This window comes from Salvelinus fontinalis, chromosome 3 (assembly GCF_029448725.1).
Source record: "Salvelinus fontinalis isolate EN_2023a chromosome 3, ASM2944872v1, whole genome shotgun sequence".
Lineage (NCBI taxonomy): Eukaryota > Metazoa > Chordata > Actinopteri > Salmoniformes > Salmonidae > Salvelinus > Salvelinus fontinalis.
In genome coordinates, this window is record NC_074667.1 from 214,633 (window position 1) to 239,534 (window position 24,902).

General features: G+C 53.3%; 1 protein-coding gene across 2 annotated transcripts in view; it reads left to right on the forward strand.

Moving 5' to 3' along the window:
• The window catches only part of LOC129835397 (poly(A)-specific ribonuclease PARN-like), a 39,109-nt gene that overhangs the window by 11,553 nt on the left and 2,654 nt on the right, over window positions 1-24,902 (forward strand). The window contains exons 14-25 of one of the 2 annotated variants that reach the window (XM_055901044.1): window positions 858-901; window positions 8,814-8,856; window positions 8,963-9,038; window positions 12,329-12,439; window positions 18,825-18,894; window positions 19,045-19,100; window positions 20,582-20,668; window positions 20,861-20,935; window positions 22,989-23,184; window positions 23,496-23,641; window positions 24,181-24,282; window positions 24,410-24,502. In XM_055901044.1, coding sequence (XP_055757019.1) covers window positions 858-901; window positions 8,814-8,856; window positions 8,963-9,038; window positions 12,329-12,439; window positions 18,825-18,894; window positions 19,045-19,100; window positions 20,582-20,668; window positions 20,861-20,935; window positions 22,989-23,184; window positions 23,496-23,641; window positions 24,181-24,245 — 969 coding nt within the window. In that variant the 3' untranslated portion in view covers window positions 24,246-24,282; window positions 24,410-24,502. Of the gene's footprint in view, window positions 1-857; window positions 902-8,813; window positions 8,857-8,962; window positions 9,039-12,328; window positions 12,440-18,824; window positions 18,895-19,044; window positions 19,101-20,581; window positions 20,669-20,860; window positions 20,936-22,988; window positions 23,185-23,495; window positions 23,642-24,180; window positions 24,283-24,409; window positions 24,571-24,902 lie in introns of those variants that run through there. The other variant, XM_055901039.1, reaches the window with a different exon arrangement.

The following is a 24,902-nucleotide window of genomic DNA, read 5'->3' on the forward strand; positions in this document are numbered from 1 at the left end:
AAGAGGGGGATGACCGCGGCAGCTTCCCAATCTTTGGGAATCTCAGACGATACGAAAGAGAGGTTGAACAGGCTAGTAATAGGGGTTGCAACAATTTCTGGTGATAATTTTACAGAGGGTCCAGATTGTCTAATCTGGCTGATTTGTAGGGGTCCAGATTTTGCAGCTCTTTCAGAACATCAGCTATCAGGATTTTGGTGAAGGAGAAATGGGGGAGGCTCGGGCAAATTGCTGTGGGGGGTGCAGGGCTGTTGACCGGGGGTGGCCAGGTGGAAAGCATGGGAGGAGGTGCTCTTATTCTCCATGGACTTTACAGTGTCCCAGAACTTTTTGGAGTTTGTGCTGCAAGATCCAAATTTCTGTTTGAAAAAGCTAGCCTTAGCTTTCCTAACTGCCTGTGTATATTGGTTCCTATCTTCCCTGAAAAGTTGCATATCGCAGGGTCTATTCAATGCTAATTCAGTACGCCACAGGATGTTTTTGTGCTAGTCAAGGGCAGTCAGGTCTGGAGTGAACCAAGGGCTATATCTGTTCCTGGTTCTACACTTTTTGAATGGGGCATGCTTATTTAAGATTGTGAGGGAAGTACTTTTAAAGAATAACCAGGCGTCCTCTACTGACGGAATGAGGCCGGAAACACTGTGTTTTGGAATCGGAAACACGGTGTTTTGGAATCGGAAACACGGTGTTTTGGAATCGGAAACACGGTGTTTTGGAATCGGAAACACGGTGTTTTGGAATCGGAAACACGGTGTTTTGGAATCGGAAACACGGTGTTTTGGAATCGGAAACACGGTGTTTTGGAAGAACCTTGTATCTTTTCTATTTGACAAAGTCTTTTCTTTCTTTTCCCACAGGACCTGAATGACTTTAAAGAAGTCACTCAGTGTGTCTTCCCCAGGTAAATACATTCTGCTGCGTCAGGGTTTCGGTGGGTCTTCCCCGGGTAAATACATTCTGCTGCGCCAGGGTGTCGGTGGGTCTTCCCCGGGTAAATACATTCTGCTGCGTCATGGTTTCGGTGGATCTTCCCCGGGTAAATACATTCTGCTGCGTCAGGGTTTCGGTGGATCTTCCCCGGGTAAATACATTCTGCTGCGTCGGGGTTCCGGTGGGTCTTCCCCGGGTAAATACATTCTGCTGTGTCGGTGGGTCTTCCCCGGGTAAATACATTCTGCTGTGTCGGTGGGTCTTCCCCTGGTAAATACATTCTGCTGCGTCGGTGGGTCTTCCCCGGGTAAATACATTCTGCTGCGTCGGTGGGTCTTCCCCGGGTAAATACATTCTGCTGCGTCGGGGTTTCGGTGGGTCTTCCCCTGGTAAATACATTCTGCTGCGTCGGGGTTTCGGTGGGTCTTCCCCTGGTAAATACATTCTGCTGCGTCGGGGTTTCGGTGGGTCTTCCCCGGGTAAATACATTCTGCTGCGTCGGGGTTTCGGTGGGTCTTCCCCGGGTAAATACATTCTGCTGCGTCGGGGTTTCGGTGGGTCTTCCCCTGGTAAATACATTCTGCTGTGTCGGTGGGTCTTCCCCGGGTAAATGCATTCTGCTGCGTCGGGGTTTCGGTGGGTCTTCCCCGGGTAAATACATTCTGCTGCGTCGGGGTTTCGGTGGGTCTTCCCCGGGTAAATGCATTCTGCTGCGTCGGGGTTTCGGTGGGTCTTCCCCTGGTAAATACATTCTGCTGCGTCGGGGTTTCGGTGGGTCTTCCCCTGGTAAATACATTCTGCTGCGTCGGGGTTTCGGTGGGTCTTCCCCGGGTAAATACATTCTGCTGCGTCGGGGTTTCGGTGGGTCTTCCCCGGGTAAATACATTCTGCTGCGTCGGGGTTTCGGTGGGTCTTCCCCGGGTAAATACATTCTGCTGCGTCGGGGTTTCGGTGGGTCTTCCCCTGGTAAATACATTCTGCTGTGTCGGTGGGTCTTCCCCGGGTAAATACATTCTGCTGCGTCGGGGTTTCGGTGGGTCTTCCCCGGGTAAATGCATTCTGCTGCGTCGGGGTTTCGGTGGGTCTTCCCCGGGTAAATGCATTCTGCTGCGTCGGGGTTTCGGTGGGTCTTCCCCGGGTAAATACATTCTGCTGTGTCGGTGGGTCTTCCCCTGGTAAATACATTCTGCTGCATCGGGGTGTCGGTGGGTCTTCCCCGGGTAAATGCATTCTGCTGCGTCGGGGTTTCGTTGGGTCTTCCCCTGGTAAGTACATTCTGCTGCGTCAGGGTTTCGGTGGGTCTTCCCCGGGTAAATACATTCTGCTGCGTCGGGGTTTCGGTGGGTCTTCCCCGGGTAAATACATTCTGCTGTGTCGGTGGGTCTTCCCCGGGTAAATACATTCTGCTGTGTCGGTGGGTCTTCCCCGGGTAAATACATTCTGCTGCGTCGGGGTGTTGGTGGGTCTTCCCCGGGTAAATGCATTCTGCTGCGTCGGGGTTTCGGTGGGTCTTCCCCTGGTAAATACATTCTGCTGCGTCGGGGTTTCGGTGGGTCTTCCCCGGGTAAATACATTCTGCTGCGTCAGGGTTTCGGTGGGTCTTCCCCGGGTAAATACATTCTGCTGCGTCAGGGTTTCGGTGGGTCTTCCCCGGGTAAATACATTCTGCTGCGTCGGGGTTTCGGTGGGTCTTCCCCTGGTAAATACATTCTGCTGTGTCGGTGGGTCTTCCCCGGGTAAATACATTCTGCTGTGTCGGTGGGTCTTCCCCGGGTAAATACATTCTGCTGTGTCGGTGGGTCTTCCACGGGTAAATACATTCTGCTGCGTCGGTGGGTCTTCCCCTGGTAAATACATTCTGCTGCGTCAGGGTTTCGGTGGGTCTTCCCCGGGTAAATACATTCTGCTGCGTCGGTGGGTCTTCCCCGGGTAAATACATTCTGCTGCGTCGGGGTTTCGTTGGGTCTTCCCCGGGTAAATACATTCTGCTGCGTCGGGGTTTCGGTGGGTCTTCCCCGGGTAAATACATTCTGCTGCGTCAGGGTTTCGGTGGGTCTTCCCCTGGTAAATACATTCTGCTGCGTCAGGGTTTCGGTGGGTCTTCCCCGGGTAAATACGTTCTGCTGCGTCAGGGTTTCGGTGGGTCTTCCCCGGGTAAATACATTCTGCTGTTTCGGTGGGTCTTCCCCGGGTAAATACATTCTGCTGCGTCATGGTGTCGGTGGGTCTTCCCCGGGTAAATACATTCTGCTGTGTCGGGGTTTCGGTGGGTCTTCCCCTGGTAAATACATTCTGCTGTGTCGGTGGGTCTTCCCCGGGTAAATACATTCTGCTGTGTCGGTGGGTCTTCCCCGGGTAAATACATTCTGCTGCGTCGGGGTTTCGGTGGGTCTTCCCCGGGTAAATACATTCTGCTGCGTCGGGGTTTCGGTGGGTCTTCCCCTGGTAAATACATTCTGCTGCGTCGGGGTTTCGGTGGGTCTTCCCCTGGTAAATACATTCTGCTGCGTCGGGGTTTCGGTGGGTCTTCCCCGGGTAAATACATTCTGCTGCGTCGGGGTTTCGGTGGGTCTTCCCCGGGTAAATGCATTCTGCTGCGTCGGGGTTTCGGTGGGTCTTCCCCTGGTAAATACATTCTGCTGCGTCGGGGTTTCGGTGGGTCTTCCCCTGGTAAATACATTCTGCTGCGTCGGGGTTTCGGTGGGTCTTCCCCGGGTAAATACATTCTGCTGCGTCGGGGTTTCGGTGGGTCTTCCCCGGGTAAATACATTCTGCTGCGTAAGGGTTTCGGTGGGTCTTCCCCGGGTAAATACATTCTGCTGCGTCGGGGTTTCGGTGGGTCTTCCCCTGGTAAATACATTCTGCTGTGTCGGTGGGTCTTCCCCGGGTAAATACATTCTGCTGCGTCGGGGTTTCGGTGGGTCTTCCCCGGGTAAATGCATTCTGCTGCGTCGGGGTTTCGTTGGGTCTTCCCCTGGTAAGTACATTCTGCTGCGTCAGGGTTTCGGTGGGTCTTCCCCGGGTAAATACATTCTGCTGCGTCGGGGTTTCGGTGGGTCTTCCCCGGGTAAATACATTCTGCTGTGTCGGTGGGTCTTCCCCGGGTAAATACATTCTGCTGCGTCAGGGTGTCGGTGGGTCTTCCCCGGGTAAATACATTCTGCTGCGTCGGGGTTTCGGTGGGTCTTCCCCTGGTAAATACATTCTGCTGCGTCAGGGTTTCGGTGGGTCTTCCCCTGGTAAATACATTCTGCTGCGTCGGGGTTTCGGTGGGTCTTCCCCGGGTAAATACATTCTGCTGTGTCGGTGGGTCTTCCCCGGGTAAATACATTCTGCTGCGTCAGGGTGTCGGTGGGTCTTCCCCGGGTAAATACATTCTGCTGCGTCGGGGTTTCGGTGGGTCTTCCCCGGGTAAATACATTCTGCTGTGTCGGTGGGTCTTCCCCGGGTAAATACATTCTGCTGCGTCGGGGTGTCGGTGGGTCTTCCCCGGGTAAATACATTCTGCTGCGTCGGGGTGTTGGTGGGTCTTCCCCCGGGTAAATACATTCTGCTGCGTCGGGGTTTTGGTGGGTCTTCCCCTGGTAAATACATTCTGCTGCGTCGGGGTTTTGGTGGGTCTTCCCCTGGTAAATACATTCTGCTGCGTCGGGGTTTTGGTGGGTCTTCCCCTGGTAAATACATTCTGCTGCGTCGGGGTTTCGGTGGGTCTTCCCCGGGTAAATGCATTCTGCTGCGTCGGGGTTTCGGTGGGTCTTCCCCGGGTAAATGCATTCTGCTGCGTCGGGGTTTCGGTGGGTCTTCCCCGGGTAAATACATTCTGCTGCGTCGGGGTTTCGGTGGGTCTTCCCCTGGTAAATACATTCTGCTGCGTCGGGGTTTCGGTGGGTCTTCCCCGGGTAAATACATTCTGCTGCGTCAGGGTTTCGGTGGGTCTTCCCCGGGTAAATACATTCTGCTGCGTCGGGGTTTTGGTGGGTCTTCCCCGGGTAAATACATTCTGCTGCGTCGGGGTTTCGGTGGGTCTTCCCCTGGTAAATACATTCTGCTGCGTCGGGGTTTCGGTGGGTCTTCCCCGGGTAAATACATTCTGCTGCGTCAGGGTTTCGGTGGGTCTTCCCCGGGTAAATACATTCTGCTGCGTCAGGGTTTCGGTGGGTCTTCCCCGGGTAAATACATTCTGCTGCGTCGGGGTTTCGGTGGGTCTTCCCCTGGTAAATACATTCTGCTGTGTCGGTGGGTCTTCCCCGGGTAAATACATTCTGCTGTGTCGGTGGGTCTTCCCCGGGTAAATACATTCTGCTGTGTCGGTGGGTCTTCCCCGGGTAAATACATTCTGCTGCGTCAGGGTGTCGGTGGGTCTTCCCCGGGTAAATACATTCTGCTGCGTCAGGGTTTCGGTGGGTCTTCCCCGGGTAAATACATTCTGCTGTGTCGGTGGGTCTTCCCCGGGTAAATACATTCTGCTGTGTCGGTGGGTCTTCCCCGGGTAAATACATTCTGCTGCGTCAGGGTTTCGGTGGGTCTTCCCCGGGTAAATACATTCTGCTGTGTCGGTGGGTCTTCCCCGGGTAAATACATTCTGCTGTGTCGGTGGGTCTTCCCCGGGTAAATACATTCTGCTGCGTCGGGGTGTCGGTGGGTCTTCCCCGGGTAAATATATTCTGCTGCGTCAGGGTTTCGGTGGGTCTTCCCCGGGTAAATACATTCTGCTGTGTCGGTGGGTCTTCCCCGGGTAAATACATTCTGCTGTGTCGGTGGGTCTTCCCCGGGTAAATACATTCTGCTGCGTCAGGGTGTCGGTGGGTCTTCCCCGGGTAAATACATTCTGCTGCGTCAGGGTTTCGGTGGGTCTTCCCCGGGTAAATACATTCTGCTGCGTCAGGGTGTCGGTGGGTCTTCCCCGGGTAAATACATTCTGCTGCGTCGGGGTTTCGGTGGGTCTTCCCCTGGTAAATACATTCTGCTGTGTCGGTGGGTCTTCCCCGGGTAAATACATTCTGCTGCGTCGGGGTGTTGGTGGGTCTTCCCCCGGGTAAATACATTCTGCTGCGTCGGGGTTTCGGTGGGTCTTCCCCTGGTAAATACATTCTGCTGTGTCGGTGGGTCTTCCCCGGGTAAATGCATTCTGCTGCGTCGGGGTTTCGGTGGGTCTTCCCCTGGTAAATACATTCTGCTGCGTCGGGGTTTCGGTGGGTCTTCCCCGGGTAAATGCATTCTGCTGCGTCGGGGTTTCGGTGGGTCTTCCCCGGGTAAATACATTCTGCTGTGTCGGTGGGTCTTCCCCTGGTAAATACATTCTGCTGCGTCGGGGTTTCGGTGGGTCTTCCCCTGGTAAATACATTCTGCTGCGTCGGTGGGTCTTCCCCGGGTAAATACATTCTGCTGCGTCGGGGTTTCGGTGGGTCTTCCCCTGGTAAATACATTCTGCTGCGTCGGGGTTTCGGTGGGTCTTCCCCGGGTAAATACATTCTGCTGCGTCGGGGTTTCGGTGGGTCTTCCCCTGGTAAATACATTCTGCTGCGTCGGGGTTTCGGTGGGTCTTCCCCGGGTAAATACATTCTGCTGCGTCGGGGTTTCGGTGGGTCTTCCCCTGGTAAATACATTCTGCTGCGTCGGGGTTTCGGTGGGTCTTCCCCGGGTAAATACATTCTGGGGTGTCGGTGGGTCTTCCCCTGGTAAATACATTCTGCTGCGTCAGGGTGTCGGTGGGTCTTCCCCGGGTAAATACATTCTGCTGTGTCAGGGTGTCGGTGGGTCTTCCCCGGGTAAATACATTCTGCTGCGTCAGGGTTTCGGTGGGTCTTCCCCGGGTAAATACATTCTGCTGTGTCGGTGGGTCTTCCCCTGGTAAATACATTCTGCTGCGTCGGGCTTTCGGTGGGTCTTCCCCGGGTAAATACATTCTGCTGTGTCGGTGGGTCTTCCCCTGGTAAATACATTCTGCTGTGTCGGGGTTTCGGTGGGTCTTCCCCGGGTAAATACATTCTGCTGTGTCGGTGGGTCTTCCCCTGGTAAATACATTCTGCTGCGTCGGGGTTTCGGTGGGTCTTCCCCTGGTAAATACATTCTGCTGCGTCGGGGTTTCGGTGGGTCTTCCCCGGGTAAATACATTCTGCTGCGTCGGGGTTTCGGTGGGTCTTCCCCTGGTAAATACATTCTGCTGTGTCGGGGTTTCGGTGGGTCTTCCCCGGGTAAATACATTCTGCTGCGTCGGGGTTTCGGTGGGTCTTCCCCTGGTAAATACATTCTGCTGCGTCGGGGTTTCGGTGGGTCTTCCCCGGGTAAATACATTCTGGGGTTTCGGTGGGTCTTCCCCGGGTAAATACATTCTGCTGCGTCGGGGTTTCGGTGGGTCTTCCCCGGGTAAATACATTCTGCTGCGTCGGTGGGTCTTCCCCGGGTAAATACATTCTGCTGCGTCAGGGTTTCGGTGGGTCTTCCCCGGGTAAATACATTCTGCTGCGTCAGGGTGTCGGTGGGTCTTCCCCTGGTAAATACATTCTGCTGCGTCGGTGGGTCTTCCCCGGGTAAATACATTCTGCTGTGTCGGTGGGTCTTCCCCGGGTAAATACATTCTGCTGCGTCGGTGGGTCTTCCCCGGGTAAATACATTCTGCTGTGTCGGTGGGTCTTCCCCGGGTAAATACATTCTGCTGCGTCAGGGTGTCGGTGGGTCTTCCCCGGGTAAATACATTCTGCTGCGTCAGGGTGTCGGTGGGTCTTCCCCTGGTAAATACATTCTGCTGCGTCGGGGTTTCGGTGGGTCTTCCCCGGGTAAATACATTCTGCTGTGTCGGTGGGTCTTCCCCTGGTAAATACATTCTGCTGCGTCGGGGTTTCGGTGGGTCTTCCCCTGGTAAATACATTCTGCTGCGTCGGTGGGTCTTCCCCGGGTAAATACATTCTGCTGTGTCGGTGGGTCTTCCCCGGGTAAATACATTCTGCTGCGTCAGGGTTTCGGTGGGTCTTCCCCGGGTAAATGCATTCTGCTGCGTCGGGGTGTCGGTGGGTCTTCCCCGGGTAAATACATTCTGCTGCGTCGGTGGGTCTTCCCCGGGTAAATACATTCTGCTGCGTCGGGGTGTCGGTGGGTCTTCCCCGGGTAAATGCATTCTGCTGCGTCGGGGTGTCGGTGGGTCTTCCCCTGGTAAATACATTCTGCTGCGTCAGGGTTTCGGTGGGTCTTCCCCGGGTAAATGCATTCTGCTGCGTCGGGGTGTCGGTGGGTCTTCCCCGGGTAAATACATTCTGCTGTGTCGGTGGGTCTTCCCCTGGTAAATACATTCTGCTGTGTCGGTGGGTCTTCCCCTGGTAAATACATTCTGCTACTACTTCTCTCTATGGGCCGTTCTGGCGCCGACAAGGCTTCCCACTACTTTGACCTAACCTCTCTGGGAGTCGGTGTATTTATCTGGTGCACTGTTGATCTAGAAACCTCTCCAGTAGCCCAGAGGTTGGAGAGGGGGACCAGCAGCTGGAAGAGCCGGTGACACGCATGGGAATGAACTGGCAGCTGGAAGGCTGCTGATCTGATTCTATGTACCATCTCCTGCCATTGTGAAGGCCAAGGCACTTAACCCACCACGTTTTTCATCCAGGAGCTCTGCTCTGCGTCTGACCCGGTGCCCTCCCCCTCGACGCGTCGCCCTCCCCCTCGACGCGTCGCCCTCCCCCTCGACGCGTCGCCCTCCCCCTCGACGCGTCGCCCTCCCCCTCGACGCGTCGCCCTCCCCCTCGACGCGTCGCCCTCCCCCTCGACGCGTCGCCCTCCCCCTCGACGCGTCGCCCTCCCCCTCGACGCGTGTGTATGTGGTGGTGTTGGTAAAGGCAGATGTTCCTCTCTAACCAATGGACCAAGTATTTTCTCTATTGTTTCCTCAGGCTGTTGGACACCAAGCTCATGGCCACTACGCAACCTTTCAAGGTAAAACTAGTTCAAGTATTTAGATGTCAGGTTAAAAGAGGATGTCATGAAACTCCCTGTGGAAGTCTGAAGAATATTTATTGTGACTTTATTTGAACCCTTCTAGGAGTTGATCAACATCACATCTCTAGCAGAGCTGCAGAAACAGCTGAAAGAGAGCCCCTTCAAATCCCCGAAAGTTGGTAAGAGAACATGACATCTACACCATGTTAAAGGAACAGGAAGTTGGTAAGAGAACATGACAACTACACCATGTTAAAGGAACAGGAAGTTGGTAAGAGAACATGACAACTACACTATGTTAAAGGAACAGGAAGTTGGTAAGAGAACATGACAACTACACCATGTTAAAGGAACAGGAAGTTGGTAAGAGAACATGACAACTACACCATGTTAAAGGAACAGGAAGTTGGTAAGAGAACATGACAACTACACCATGTTAAAGGAACAGGAAGTTAATTCAAAAGCTACATCTGGCGCTCGGACACCTGATGCAAAGGCTAAAATGACTTTGAAAAAAATACGATTTCAGCTAATAGGGACGAGTATCTAACAAAATAACTACATCACGTGAACTAAATCATACAACTTTTAACATATAATAGAAATGGTGGTACATTTGTGTACAAAATTCTAACTTACTCAACCTATATTGTATATAGTAAAGGACAAGATTCTATAGCAGTGGTTCTCAACCAGGGGTACTTGGAGCCCCTGGCGGTACTAGACCTATCTACACGGGGTGCTTGAGAAGGCTCCTAATACCATAGGCTTACTGTTAAAAAGCAAGAGTGAGTATTTCAGGGGTACTCCGGAGAGAGCAAAATATACTTGGTATTTTAACCGAGGTAGAACCATTGATCTATAGGACCTGTGTAGATACTGTAATGCAGTGGTATTCAAAGTCGGGGAAGCGACCCCAGGACAACTGCAGTGGGGTCTCTTTTATTAGGAGTACAGATTATTGTATGGGACCATGTACTAATAAAAATGTAAGTTTATCATCATTAGATTTTGGGTTGCAAGCAGTAGCAGTGTGTGGACAAAATCACTGGGGAAGCAGAGCCAGAAAAAAATTAAACGTATAACCAACTCATGTCGGCGTTCCCCAAACTCTATCCTCGGGACCGCAATGGGTGCATGTTTTGGTTCATGGTTTTCGGCTTATGGTTCTCACCCCCTTCCATAGACTTACACAGTAATTATGACAACTTCCGGAGGACGTCCTCCAACCTATCAGAGCTCTTGTATGAACTGAACTGACATGTTGTCCATCCAATCAAAGGATCAGAGAATGTCAGAATCTAGTACTGAAAGTAGAAGCTACAGCTAGCTAGCACTGCGGTGAATAGTTGACTCAAAGAGAGAAATACAATAGTTGAATTTTTTTTTGAACAAAGGAATTTCTTCCAAAATAAAGAAGCTAGAGATGAGTTATTCAGTTTTACTCGCGTAGCTAGCAAATGCAGTTACCTAGTTTAGCCTACTGAAACACGCTGCTCAAACAGAGGGATGCTATGTTAGCTAGCTGGCTGTGACTATCCAACACAACACTGGAACTCTTCCAAGTCAAGCTTTTGGTTTTACTTATATTGCCACCGGGGCTCGCTTGTGTAACTGCTAAATTACTTACTGGCTGTACACTGTAACGTGACTGCATGATTGTAGCTGGTTTACTAACGTGTTGGTTCTATTAGCTATGTTGACTATGACATTACTTTAGCTAATATGTGACAACGATGTAGATCTTGTGTAGCGGGTATATGGTATGGCTTGGAAGGTTGTTTTTCGCCTGGTCACACACAGCTGATGTGTTGTGCATTGAAGTCCACAAGCGAAGGGATGAGAGGAGGAGAGCGAATGTGAGAAGGAATACAACGTGGCTGCTATGAAAGTCAACACGTGATAAGGGGGTGTATTAATTTATCCGATTCTGTTTACTTTTCTTTAAAAAAAGCAAATGGAACAAAACGAGGTTTAACATACCTGAATTTGTCCAATAGAAACTTTTCTATCTAACTTGGACTAATGATTACATCCGCCAGATGCAGGCAAGAGTGTGCAAGGCATTGTTCAATGTGTCACGGTCACCTCAAATGTTTATCTCCACCTGTGTGCACCTGTGTTGTAGCAACCTCATGATGGGCACAGGGACAATTTGAGTATCATGTAGTAGCCTAAACCTATTGATGTTACATTGAACTGGGTGAATGGAATATGAATTAGTCATCAATATGCTGTAATAGAAATGAGGCCAAGCTCATGGGGAAAAAACCTATTGTGATAATTGCTTTGTTCGCTCTGTAACCTGTTAGTTCATATGCCTTGCCACTGTGTTATATAGGCCTAAGGCCCAGACAATAACACAGTGGCAGAATGAATTCAAACACACTTTTTTTTTGTTTCATCACAAAACCGGACAGCAACATCTGTCTGGTGATGTCCACAAATCATTTAGCACGTAACAAAAAGTTGCTTGACCATGCTGTAGGTCATGTAAATTCATGTTAACGACATTTCTTTGAACTGCTAAACAACTATCGACGTCGAACCACGGGCCGTTACCGCGAGTCGAAAAGAAATGAAGAGCTTTCCATCTTGTCCAGCTAACATTTCACGTAAACCCTGTTTCTTGTCTGCATCGAAGTAGCGGTCCTTGTACCTAGCATTGAGCATGGTGGCGACACCGTAAAGAGGCTCAGAGAGAATGCCACCGAATCGCTTGTTCACAGCTTCGAGTACTTTTTCAAGTTAACCCCACGGTCTGTGTCGTCAGTTTTGTTGAGCAGGCGTTTCAATGCCATGACAGAGGGGCATCACGTCTGCTGCAGACGCAGTTGATGAGCTTATTTCTCCAGTCAGTTGTTTGAATGGCGCTAGGAGTGTGTTCATGTTTTAAACATGTTCTCAAATGCCATTGAAACGGCAGCAGTGGTATGAGAACCTGCACATTCTTGAGCAATACGGCTTTTTCTCAGTAGGAAATCCTCATCGACCCACTGTGCTGTCAGACTCCGCATGCCCATGGGGCTGACATCGCTGGTCCAAATGGAAGTCGTGACGCCCATAGCAAGCAGCATCATGAATTCCGTTATCTTGGCGTTAATGGATTTCGCCTTTTGAGTTGTCTCGCTGAAATGTAATTACTCTTTCAAATGACTGCTCGACTTGAAGTTGTTTAGTTGTTGGAAGTGTGCATTTACTGTGTTTCTGGTTTTGTTCTGTGTCGCGCTGTATTTTTGTTCTGTGTCGCGCTGTATTTTTGTTCTGTGTCGCGCTGTATTTTTGTTCTGTGTCGCGCGTGTCGTCATTACGTCATGTACTTACGTTATATACCTATGTACGTCAGTAAAATAGGACCGGTCTCTGTCCATGGCTAATGTAATGTCTGATTACAGTAGAATAGGACAGGTCTCCGTCCACGGCTAATGTAGTGTCTGATTTATCCCTGCTTCTTTCCTCCGTGGTCCAGTAACGGCGGAGGGGTTCCCCAGCTACGATACAGCCCAGGAACAGCTCCACGAGGCGGGCTACGATGCCTATATCACTGGCCTCTGCTTCATCTCCATGGCCAACTACCTAGGTACTACCTTTTACACTGTATACCGCTATAGGTACTACCTTTTACACTGTATACCGCTATTGTCTCTGCTCTCTCTACTACTATTAATCCTACTGTTGCTCTAACCCTACACATTTAACATTTACATTTAAGTCATTTAGCAGACGCTCTTATCCAGAGCGACTTACAAATTGGAAAGTTCATACATATTCATCCTGGTCCCCCCCGTGGGAATTGAACCCTGGTCCCCCCGTGGGAATTGAACCCACAACCCTGGCGTTGCAAGCGCCATGCTCTACCAACTGAGCCACACGGGACCACACTGCTGGCCCATTGCTCTAACCCTACACTGCTGGCCCGTTGCTCTAACCCTACACCGCTGGCCCGTTGCTCTAACCCTACGCCGCTGGCCCGTGGCTCTAACCCTACGCCGCTGGCCCGTGGCTCTAACCCTACGCCGCTGGCCCGTGGCTCTAACCCTACGCCGCTGGCCCGTGGCTCTAACCCTACGCCGCTGGCCCGTGGCTCTAACCCTACGCCGCTGGCCCGTGGCTCTAACCCTACGCCGCTGGCCCGTGGCTCTAACCCTACGCCGCTGGCCCGTGGCTCTAACCCTACGCCGCTGGCCCGTGGCTCTAACCCTACGCCGCTGGCCCGTGGCTCTAACCCTACGCCGCTGGCCCGTGGCTCTAACCCTACGCCGCTGGCCCGTGGCTCTAACCCTACGCCGCTGGCCCGTGGCTCTAACCCTACGCCGCTGGCCCGTGGCTCTAACCCTACGCCGCTGGCCCGTGGCTCTAACCCTACGCCGCTGGCCCGTGGCTCTAACCCTACGCCGCTGGCCCGTGGCTCTAACCCTACGCCGCTGGCCCGTGGCTCTAACCCTACGCCGCTGGCCCGTGGCTCTAACCCTACGCCGCTGGCCCGTGGCTCTAACCCTACGCCGCTGGCCCGTGGCTCTAACCCTACGCCGCTGGCCCGTGGCTCTAACCCTACGCCGCTGGCCCGTGGCTCTAACCCTACGCCGCTGGCCCGTGGCTCTAACCCTACGCCGCTGGCCCGTGGCTCTAACCCTACGCCGCTGGCCCGTGGCTCTAACCCTACGCCGCTGGCCCGTGGCTCTAACCCTACGCCGCTGGCCCGTGGCTCTAACCCTACGCCGCTGGCCCGTGGCTCTAACCCTACGCCGCTGGCCCGTGGCTCTAACCCTACGCCGCTGGCCCGTGGCTCTAACCCTACGCCGCTGGCCCGTGGCTCTAACCCTACGCCGCTGGCCCGTGGCTCTAAGCCTACGCCGCTGGCCCGTGGCTCTAAGCCTACGCCGCTGGCCCGTGGCTCTAAGCCTACGCCGCTGGCCCGTGGCTCTAACCCTACGCCGCTGGCCCGTGGCTCTAAGCCTACGCCGCTGGCCCGTGGCTCTAAGCCTACGCCGCTGGCCCGTGGCTCTAACCCTACGCCGCTGGCCCGTGGCTCTAAGCCTACGCCGCTGGCCCGTGGCTCTAACCCTACGCCGCTGGCCCGTGGCTCTAACCCTACGCCGCTGGCCCGTGGCTCTAACCCTACGCCGCTGGCCCGTGGCTCTAACCCTACGCCGCTGGCCCGTGGCTCTAACCCTACGCCGCTGGCCCGTGGCTCTAACCCTACGCCGCTGGCCCGTGGCTCTAACCCTACGCCGCTGGCCCGTGGCTCTAACCCTACGCCGCTGGCCCGTGGCTCTAACCCTACGCCGCTGGCCCGTGGCTCTAACCCTACGCCGCTGGCCCGTGGCTCTAACCCTACGCCGCTGGCCCGTGGCTCTAACCCTACGCCGCTGGCCCGTGGCTCTAACCCTACGCCGCTGGCCCGTGGCTCTAACCCTACGCCGCTGGCCCGTGGCTCTAACCCTACGCCGCTGGCCCGTGGCTCTAACCCTACGCCGCTGGCCCGTGGCTCTAACCCTACGCCGCTGGCCCGTGGCTCTAACCCTACGCCGCTGGCCCGTGGCTCTAACCCTACGCCGCTGGCCCGTGGCTCTAACCCTACGCCGCTGGCCCGTGGCTCTAACCCTACGCCGCTGGCCCGTGGCTCTAACCCTACGCCGCTGGCCCGTGGCTCTAACCCTACGCCGCTGGCCCGTGGCTCTAACCCTACGCCGCTGGCCCGTGGCTCTAACCCTACGCCGCTGGCCCGTGGCTCTAACCCTACGCCGCTGGCCCGTGGCTCTAACCCTACGCCGCTGGCCCGTGGCTCTAACCCTACGCCGCTGGCCCGTGGCTCTAACCCTACGCCGCTGGCCCGTGGCTCTAACCCTACGCCGCTGGCCCGTGGCTCTAACCCTACGCCGCTGGCCCGTGGCTCTAACCCTACGCCGCTGGCCCGTGGCTCTAACCCTACGCCGCTGGCCCGTGGCTCTAAGCCTACGCCGCTGGCCCGTGGCTCTAAGCCTACGCCGCTGGCCCGTGGCTCTAAGCCTACGCCGCTGGCCCGTGGCTCTAAGCCTACGCCGCTGGCCCGTGGCTCTAAGCCTACGCCGCTGGCCCGTGGCTCTAAGCCTACGCCGCTGGCCCGTGGCTCTAAGCCTACGCCGCTGGCCCGTGGCTCTAAGCCTACGCCGCTGGCCCGTGGCTCTAAGCCTACGCCGCTGGCCCGTGGCTCTAAGCCTACGCCCGTGGCTCTAAGCCTACGCCCGTGGCTCTAAGCCTACGCCCGTGGCTCTAAGCCTACGCCCGTGGCTCTAAGCCTACGCCCGTGGCTCTAAGCCTACGCCCGTGGCTCTAAGCCTACGCCCGTGGCTCTAAGCCTACGCCCGTGGCTCTAAGCCTACGCCCGTGGCTCTAAGCCTACGCCCGTGGCTCTAAGCCTACGCCCGTGGCTCTAAGCCTACGCCCGTGGCTCTAAGCCTACGCCCGTGGCTCTAAGCCTACGCCCGTGGCTCTAAGCCTACGCCCGTGGCTCTAAGCCTACGCCCGTGGCTCTAAGCCTACGCCCGTGGCTCTAAGCCTACGCCCGTGGCTCTAAGCCTACGCCCGTGGCTCTAAGCCTACGCCCGTGGCTCTAAGCCTACGCCCGTGGCTCTAAGCCTACGCCCGTGGCTCTAAGCCTACGCCCGTGGCTCTAAGCCTACGCCCGTGGCTCTAAGCCTACGCCCGTGGCTCTAAGCCTACGCCCGTGGCTCTAAGCCTACGCCCGTGGCTCTAAGCCTACGCCCGTGGCTCTAAGCCTACGCCCGTGGCTCTAAGCCTACGCCCGTGGCTCTAAGCCTACGCCCGTGGCTCTAACCCTACGCCGCTGGCCCGTGGCTCTAACCCTACGCCGCTGGCCCGTGGCTCTAACCCTACGCCGCTGGCCCGTGGCTCTAACCCTACGCCGCTGGCCCGTGGCTCACCCTACGCCGCTGGCCCGTGGCTCTAACCCTACGCCGCTGGCCCGTGGCTCTAACCCTACGCCGCTGGCCCGTGGCTCTAACCCTACGCCGCTGGCCCGTGGCTCTAAGCCTACGCCGCTGGCCCGTGGCTCTAAGCCTACGCCGCTGGCCCGTGGCTCTAAGCCTACGCCGCTGGCCCGTGGCTCTAAGCCTACGCCGCTGGCCCGTGGCTCTAACCCTACGCCGCTGGCCCGTGGCTCTAACCCTACGCCGCTGGCCCGTGGCTCTAAGCCTACGCCGCTGGCCCGTGGCTCTAAGCCTACGCCGCTGGCCCGTGGCTCTAAGCCTACGCCGCTGGCCCGTGGCTCTAAGCCTACGCCGCTGGCCCGTGGCTCTAAGCCTACGCCCGTGGCTCTAAGCCTACGCCCGTGGCTCTAAGCCTACGCCCGTGGCTCTAAGCCTACGCCCGTGGCTCTAAGCCTACGCCCGTGGCTCTAAGCCTACGCCCGTGGCTCTAAGCCTACGCCCGTGGCTCTAAGCCTACGCCCGTGGCTCTAAGCCTACGCCGCTGGCCCGTGGCTCTAAGCCTACGCCGCTGGCCCGTGGCTCTAAGCCTACGCCGCTGGCCCGTGGCTCTAAGCCTACGCTGCTGGCCTGTACTTCAATGGCCTTTTTTCATTTGGGCAAAAGTCTGCTCTCCTTCTTTCCCTCCTCCTGTGGTCAAAGATGTCAATTGGTTAGTAGGGAACGGAAGTCCTCCTCGACAGCCACCTTTCCATTGAGGACAGTGAAGTGTTTCCTACCCTAAGTCCTTCATGGAGGACAGGGAAGTGTATCCTACCCTAAGTCCTTCATGGAGGACAGGGAAGTGTATCCTACCCTAAGTCCTTCATGGAGGACAGGGAAGTGTTTCCTACCCTAAGTCCTTCATGGAGGACAGTGAAGTGTTTCCTACCCTAAGTCCTTGATGGAGGACAGTGAAGTGTTTCCTACCCTAAGTCCTTGATGGAGGACAGTGAAGTGTTTCCTACCCTAAGTCCTTGATGGAGGACAGTGAAGTGTTTCCTACCCTAAGTCCTTGATGGAGGACAGTGAAGTGTTTCCTACCCTAAGTCCTTGATGGAGGACAGTGAAGTGTTTCCTACCCTAAGTCCTTGATGGAGGACAGTGAAGTGTTTCCTACCCTAAGTCCTTCATGGAGGACAGTGAAGTGTTTCCTACCCTAAGTCCTTCCTGGAGGACAGTGCTTCCTACCCTAAGTCCTTCCTGGAGGACAGTGCTTCCTACCCTAAGTCCTTGATGGAGGACAGTGAAGTGCTTCCTACCCTAAGTCCTTCCTGGAGGACAGTGCTTCCTACCCTAAGTCCTTGATGGAGGACAGTGAAGTGTTTCCTACCCTAAGTCCTTGATGGAGGACAGTGAAGTGTTTCCTACCCTAAGTCCTTGATGGAGGACAGTGAAGTGTTTCCTACCCTAAGTCCTTGATGGAGGACAGTGAAGTGTTTCCTACCCTAAGTCCTTGATGGAGGACAGTGAAGTGTTTCCTACCCTAAGTCCTTGATGGAGGACAGTGAAGTGTTTCCTACCCTAAGTCCTTGATGGAGGACAGTGAAGTGTTTCCTACCCTAAGTCCTTGATGAAGGACAGTGAAGTGTTTCCTACCCTAAGTCCTTGATGAAGGACAGTGAAGTGTTTCCTACCCTAAGTCCTTGATGGAGGACAGTGAAGTGTTTCCTACCCTAAGTCCTTGATGGAGGACAGTGAAGTGTTTCCTACCCTAAGTCCTTGATGGAGGACAGTGAAGTGTTTCCTACCCTAAGTCCTTGATGGAGGACAGTGAAGTGTTTCCTACCCTAAGTCCTTGATGGAGGACAGTGAAGTGTTTCCTACCCTAAGTCCTTGATGGAGGACAGTGAAGTGTTTCCTACCCTAAGTCCTTGATGGAGGACAGTGAAGTGTTTCCTACCCTAAGTCCTTGATGGAGGACAGTGAAGTGTTTCCTACCCTAAGTCCTTGATGGAGGACAGTGAAGTGTTTCCTACCCTAAGTCCTTCATGGAGGACAGTGAAGTGTTTCCTACCCTAAGTCCTTCATGGAGGACAGTGAAGTGTTTCCTACCCTAAGTCCTTCATGGAGGACAGTGAAGTGTTTCCTACCCTAAGTCCTTCCTGGAGGACAGTGAAGTGTTTCCTACCCTAAGTCCTTCCTGGAGGACAGTGAAGTGTTTCCTACCCTAAGTCCTTCCTGGAGGACAGTGCTTCCTACCCTAAGTCCTTCCTGGAGGACAGTGTTTCCTACCCTAAGTCCTTCCTGGAGGACAGTGTTTCCTACCCTAAGTCCTTCATGGAGGACAGTGAAGTGTTTCCTACCCTAAGTCCTTCACGGAGGACAGTGAAGTGTTTCCTACCCTAAGTCCTCCATGGAGGACAGTGAAGTGTTTCCTACCCTAAGTCCTTCACGGAGGACAGTGAAGTGTTTCCTACCCTAAGTCCTCCATGGAGGACAGTGAAGTGTTTCCTACCCTAAGTCCTTCATGGAGGACAGTGAAGTGTTTCCTACCCTAAGTCCTTCATGGAAGAGTTGATCTGCCACACCCCTTTTGAATCAGGTGTTGTCGGGGGAGACGAGCATGTACTCACTTAAAAACAATATGCTGCTTATTGTTTTTATCTAAAGTCTTTCGCAACTTAATTTGTTTTCGTCACATTACACATTTTCTTATGAGATCCCACCCCTTGTAAATGTAATTTGCCTCGTGGTGCTAGTGGAGAACTCATTACATCCACGTTCCCTCATCGCTGCCTCTCCTCCATTTACCTCTGACCTTTTCCAAAAGGAGGCGTGAGAGGATGTGGGAGTTGAGCAAATCCAAATGGAGAAAAGGCCATCTCCATGGTAACACTACCGCTTACCCGTTAGTGAAAACGGATGGGGGGAACAGTTCCATGGACAGCGTTGAATCGCTATGATGCCGTGTAGACTATAGCAGTAGCTGCTGTAATATGTGTTTGGTCATTGGTGGCTGTTTCTCAATCTTTAAAACGTTTTCTCTTTCCTTGTCAGGTACTTTCCTGACTCCCCCCAGAGCCCACATCCCATCCCAATCTAAACTCATCCAGCCCTTCGTCAACAAGTAAGATCTTTGTTGTCCCCTTCAGTTTCTTTACCTCTCCTGTGGGGACTCGTATATCCTCTACCTCAGCATGTCTTAGTGTAGTTATAACGCATCTGTCAGCTGTATGAAGCGTTATAATGCTATATTGATGTCTCATGTCTTCGCCAGACTGTTCCTGATGAGGATCATAGATATTCCCTACCTCAACATCAGCGGACCAGACCGTGAGTAGTTCAATGTGATACTATATACGGTACATTATATACGGTACATCACCATATCCTACAGCACAGTAGTTTAATGTGATACTACTGTGTTGTACAGTATATAGTATCAGTAGTTCAATGTGATACTATATACTGTACAGCACAGTAGTATTAGTAGTTTAATGTGATACTATATACTGTACAGCACAGTAGTATTAGTAGTTTAATGTGATACTATATACTGTACATAACAGTAGTATTAGTAGTTTAATGTGATACTATATACTGTACATCACAGTAGTATTAGTAGTTCAATGTGATACTATATACTGTACAACACAGTAGTATTAGTAGTTTAATGTGATACTATATACTGTACAACACAGTAATATCAGTAGTTTAATGTGATACTATATACTGTACAGCACAGTAGTATTAGTAGTTTAATGTGAGACTATATACTGTACAGCACAGTAGTATTAGTAGTTTAATGTGATACTATATACTGTACATAACAGTAGTATTAGTAGTTTAATGTGATACTATATACTGTACAGCACAGTAGTATTAGTAGTTTAATGTGATACTATATACTGTACAACACAGTAGTATCAGTAGTTCAATGTGATACTATATACTGTACAGCACAGTAGTATCAGTAGTTTAATGTGATACTATATACTGTACAGCACAGTAGTATTAGTAGTTTAATGTGATACTATATACTGTACAGCACAGTAGTATTAGTAGTTTAATGTGATACTATATACTGTACAACACAGTAGTATTAGTAGTTTAATGTGATACTATATACTGTACAGCACAGTAGTATTAGTAGTTTAATGTGATACTATATACTGTACAGCACAGTAGTATTAGTAGTTTAATGTGATACTATATACTGTACAACACAGTAGTATTAGTAGTTCAATGTGATACTATATACTGTACATCACAGTAGTATTAGTAGTTCAATGTGATACTATATACTGTACATCACAGTAGTATTAGTAGTTCAATGTGATACTATATACTGTACATCACAGTAGTATTAGCAGTTTAATGTGATACTATATACTGTACAACACAGTAGTATTAGTAGTTCAATGTGATACTATATACTGTACATCACAGTAGTATTAGCAGTTTAATGTGATACTATATACTGTACAGCACAGTAGTATTAGTAGTTTAATGTGATACTATATACTGTACAGCACAGTAGTATTAGTAGTTTAATGTGATACTATATACTGTACATCACAGTAGTATCAGTAGTTTAATGTGATACTATATACTGTACAGCACCATATCCTACAGCTCAGTAGTATTAGACACTACCTCGTCGGCAGCCAAAGGAAAATGGCGAGGATTTATTAAAGATGGCATATAGAAATGGGCCGTGGCAATGATGTATATCAACCTATCATTGGTCAGTGGTGACTGAGAACGTTCCTTGTCCCCCCCCCCCCCCCCCTTCCCTTCATCCCCCTCTACAGTCCAGCCCAAGAGGGATCATGTTCTGTACGTCACCTTCCCTAAGGAGTGGAAGACCAGTGACCTCTACCAGCTGTTCAGTGCCTTCGGTAAGACACACCACATAATATGAATATAATAATAATATAGGCCGTTTTAGCAGACACTTTTTATCCAAAACAACGTACAATTTGGCATTGGTGGTCCCAGTGGGAATCAAAGCCACCGTCCTGGCCTCGCTGCCAACTGGGCCACCACACCAGAACCTTTTTAATTCCCATGTCTTCCCACATGTCTCCTAGGTAACATCCAGGTGTCGTGGATTGATGACACGTCAGCGTTTGTGTGTCTGAGTCAGACAGACCAGGTACAGATCGGTGAGTACTGGCCTATCCATAAGCCTGTTCCCTATATAGTGCACTACGTTTGACCCAGAGACCAGCCCTGTTCCCTATATAGTGCACTACCTTTGACCCAGAGACCAGCCCTGTTCCCTATATAGTGCACTACCTTTAACCCAGAGACCAGCCCTGTTCCCTATATAGTGCACTACCTTTAACCCAGAGACCAGCCCTGTTCCCTATATAGTGCACTACCTTTAACCCAGAGACCAGCCCTGTTCCCTATATAGTGCACTACCTTTGACCCAGAGACCAGCCCTGTTCCCTATATAGTGCACTACCTTTGACCCAGAGACCAGCCCTGTTCCCTATATAGTGCACTACCTTTGACCCAGAGACCAGCCCTGTTCCCTATATAGTGCACTACCTTTGACCCAGAGACCAGCCCTGTTCCCTATATAGTGCACTACCTTTAACCAGAGGCCTAACCCGGTTCCCCCGCCCTTTAACCAGAGGCCCGACCCGGTTCCCCCGCCCTTTAACCAGAGGCCCGACCCGGTTCCCCCGCCCTTTAACCAGAGGCCCGACCCGGTTCCCCCGCCCTTTAACCAGAGGCCCGACCCGGTTCCCCCGCCCTTTAACCAGAGGCCCGACCCGGTTCCCCCGCCCTTTAACCAGAGGCCCGACCCGGTTCCCCCGCCCTTTAACCAGAGGCCCGACCCGGTTCCCCCGCCCTTTAACCAGAGGCCCGACCCGGTTCCCCCGCCCTTTAACCAGAGGCCCGACCCGGTTCCCCCGCCCTTTAACCAGAGGCCCGACCCCCGCCCCCTTTAACCAGAGGCCCGACCCCCGCCCCCTTTAACCAGAGGCCCGACCCCCGCCCCCTTTAACCAGAGGCCCGACCCGGTTCCCCCGCCCTTTAACCAGAGGCCCGACCCGGTTCCCCCGCCCTTTAACCAGAGGCCCGACCCGGTTCCCCCGCCCTTTAACCAGAGGCCCGACCCGGTTCCCCCGCCCTTTAACCAGAGGCCCGACCCGGTTCCCCCGCCCTTTAACCAGAGGCCCGACCCGGTTCCCCCGCCCTTTAACCAGAGGCCCGACCCGGTTCCCCCGCCCTTTAACCAGAGGCCCGACCCGGTTCCCCCGCCCTTTAACCAGAGGCCCGACCCGGTTCCCCCGCCCTTTAACCAGAGGCCCGACCCGGTTCCCCCGCCCTTTAACCAGAGGCCCGACCCGGTTCCCCCGCCCTTTAACCAGAGGCCCGACCCGGTTCCCCCGCCCTTTAACCAGAGGCCCGACCCGGTTCCCCCGCCCTTTAACCAGAGGCCCGACCCCCGCCCCCTTTAACCAGAGGCCCGACCCCCGCCCCCTTTAACCAGAGGCCCGACCCCCGCCCCCTTTAACCAGAGGCCCGACCCCCGCCCCCTTTAACCAGAGGCCCGACCCCCGCCCCCTTTAACCAGAGGCCCGACCCCCGCCCCCTTTAACCAGAGGCCCGACCCCCGCCCCCTTTAACCAGAGGCCCGACCCCCGCCCCCTTTAACCAGAGGCCCGACCCCCGCCCCCTTTAACCAGAGGCCCGACCCCCGCCCCCTTTAACCAGAGGCCCGACCCCCGCCCCCTTTAACCAGAGGCCCGACCCCCGCCCCCTTTAACCAGAGGCCCGACCCCCGCCCCCTTTAACCAGAGGCCCGACCCCCGCCCCCTTTAACCAGAGGCCCGACCCCCGCCCCCTTTAACCAGAGGCCCGACCCCCGCCCCCTTTAACCAGAGGCCCGACCCCCGCCCCCTTTAACCAGAGGCCCGACCCCCGCCCCCTTTAACCAGAGGCCCGACCCCCGCCCCCTTTAACCAGAGGCCCGACCCCCGCCCCCTTTAACCAGAGGCCCGACCCCCGCCCCCTTTAACCAGAGGCCCGACCCCCGCCCCCTTTAACCAGAGGCCCGACCCCCGCCCCCTTTAACCAGAGGTTGATGTGTCACCAGGTTGACCAACACTGTAATAGAAAACAACTGAACATTTCACTTCAAATGAGTCAAAGTTTATATTTATTCATGAGTGACTCCCGTTCTCTCCTCTGTGTGTCTAGCGATTAACACCAGTCGCTATGCGGAGAGCTACCGTATCCAGACGTATGCAGAGTACGTCCAGGGCAGACGGCAGGTCAGGGAGAGCCAGGGCCACTCTACCCAGTCCTGGGATGAGGACGGCTGGGTTAAACCACACTACACCTCCCCCTCTACCGTCGGTGCTGGTCCTACTGGCTACAGCTACGGTCACAACAGGTACACGCCTCTTTCACACACACACACACACACACACACACACACACACACACACACACCACTTCATTTGATGGACTTTTTAATGGAAGAGTGTCTTGAAAGGCGTCAGTCAAAGAAAATGTCCATGTTTGTTATTAAAAGCTCAGGATGTCCTCCAGCGTTCTACACGTTCTCCATGGAATCTCTAAGGCAGGTTGTTTACATGTGAAGGCCGGTCCGTGTGTTGTACCTTGTCCTCCAGCGTTCTACACGGAATCTCTAAGGCAGGTTGTTTACATGTGAAGTGTGTTGTACCTTGTTGTACGTGTCAGGCCGTCATTGGGGAAGCGCTGCGTCAGTCCTATCCAGGAGGAGCAGCCTACAGACGGAGAGGCTCAGAGACACGCGGACGGATGGAGTGGCTACACACACTCTCACACACACTCTGACACGGGCAGCAAGAAGATTAGGACCGACGGTAAGGACACACACACACTCCGACACGGGCAGCAAGAAGATCGGGACCGACGGTAAGGACACACACACACACACACACACACACACACACACACACACACACACTCCCCTGCTAGAAGACAGACAGTAACTAAGTGTATATATCCACCACCAGAGAACAAATCATGAACAAAATATTTTAAAGGAAAACAAGAATCAAGAAACACCTGTTCTGATGTGGTCTGTTGTCTCCAGGGGTGTGTGGATCTGATGTGGTCTGTGTTGTCTCCAGGGGGGTGTGGATCTGATGTGGTCTGTGTTGATGTCTCCAGGGGGGTGTGGATCTGATGTGGTCTGTGTTGATGTCTCCAGGGGGGTGTGGATCTGATGTGGTCTGTGTTGATGTCTCCAGGGGGGTGTGGATCTGATGTGGTCTGTGTTGTCTCCAGGGGGGTGTGGATCTGATGTGGTCTGTGTTGATGTCTCCAGGGGTGTGTGGATCTGATGTGGTCTGTGTTGTCTCCAGGGGGGTGTCGGTCTGATGTGGTCTGTTGTCTCCAGGGGTGTGTGGGTCTGATGTGGTCTGTTGTCTCCAGGGGTGTGTGTACGGACGTATGCAGGAGTAGTGGACAGTAGGACGTCAGAAGGCTGGCTGAGAACTCAGTAAGTAAAGATGTGTACAGTTGAACATGTAACTCCAGTACTGATAGTGGGGCCTTCAATTTGGAAAAACTACTTAGGTGTTCATTGAAGGCAGCTAAGCCTGTGATTGGTTGCTTGTTCCCTGTAGGTCTGGGTCTGATTCGTCGAGCATGAGCCCGATCCAGGAAGAGGTGGGGTCGGAGGCGGTAGACGACGCTAGTGATCCGGCGGCGGGCGAATGGCAACAGCAGCCTTCTACCAATCAGAGCAAGAAGAGCCGCAAGAACAACAAGAAAAGGAAGACCGACGGTGAGAGGAGTGAGAGAACCAGTGTGTTCCTGGAAAGGCTTGTTTTAAAGTCTGTATTGATCCATCAAATCAAGCTGTATTTCTAACAGCACATTTCAGACATGACCGTCCACAAACCATGGATTAATAACACTGGGAATAGAAACTGAAATATTTACTACACAACAAACACAAGTGGATAAAAACAGAATAACAACAATAACAACTAAAAAGCACCTGAAGAAAATGCAAAGCTACGAATGTGCATTTTAAAAATGGTGGTCCCCTCTGGTTCTCTGGCAGGCTATTCCAGAGGCTGGGGGCAGAGTAACGAAAGGCTGGGGGCAGAGTAA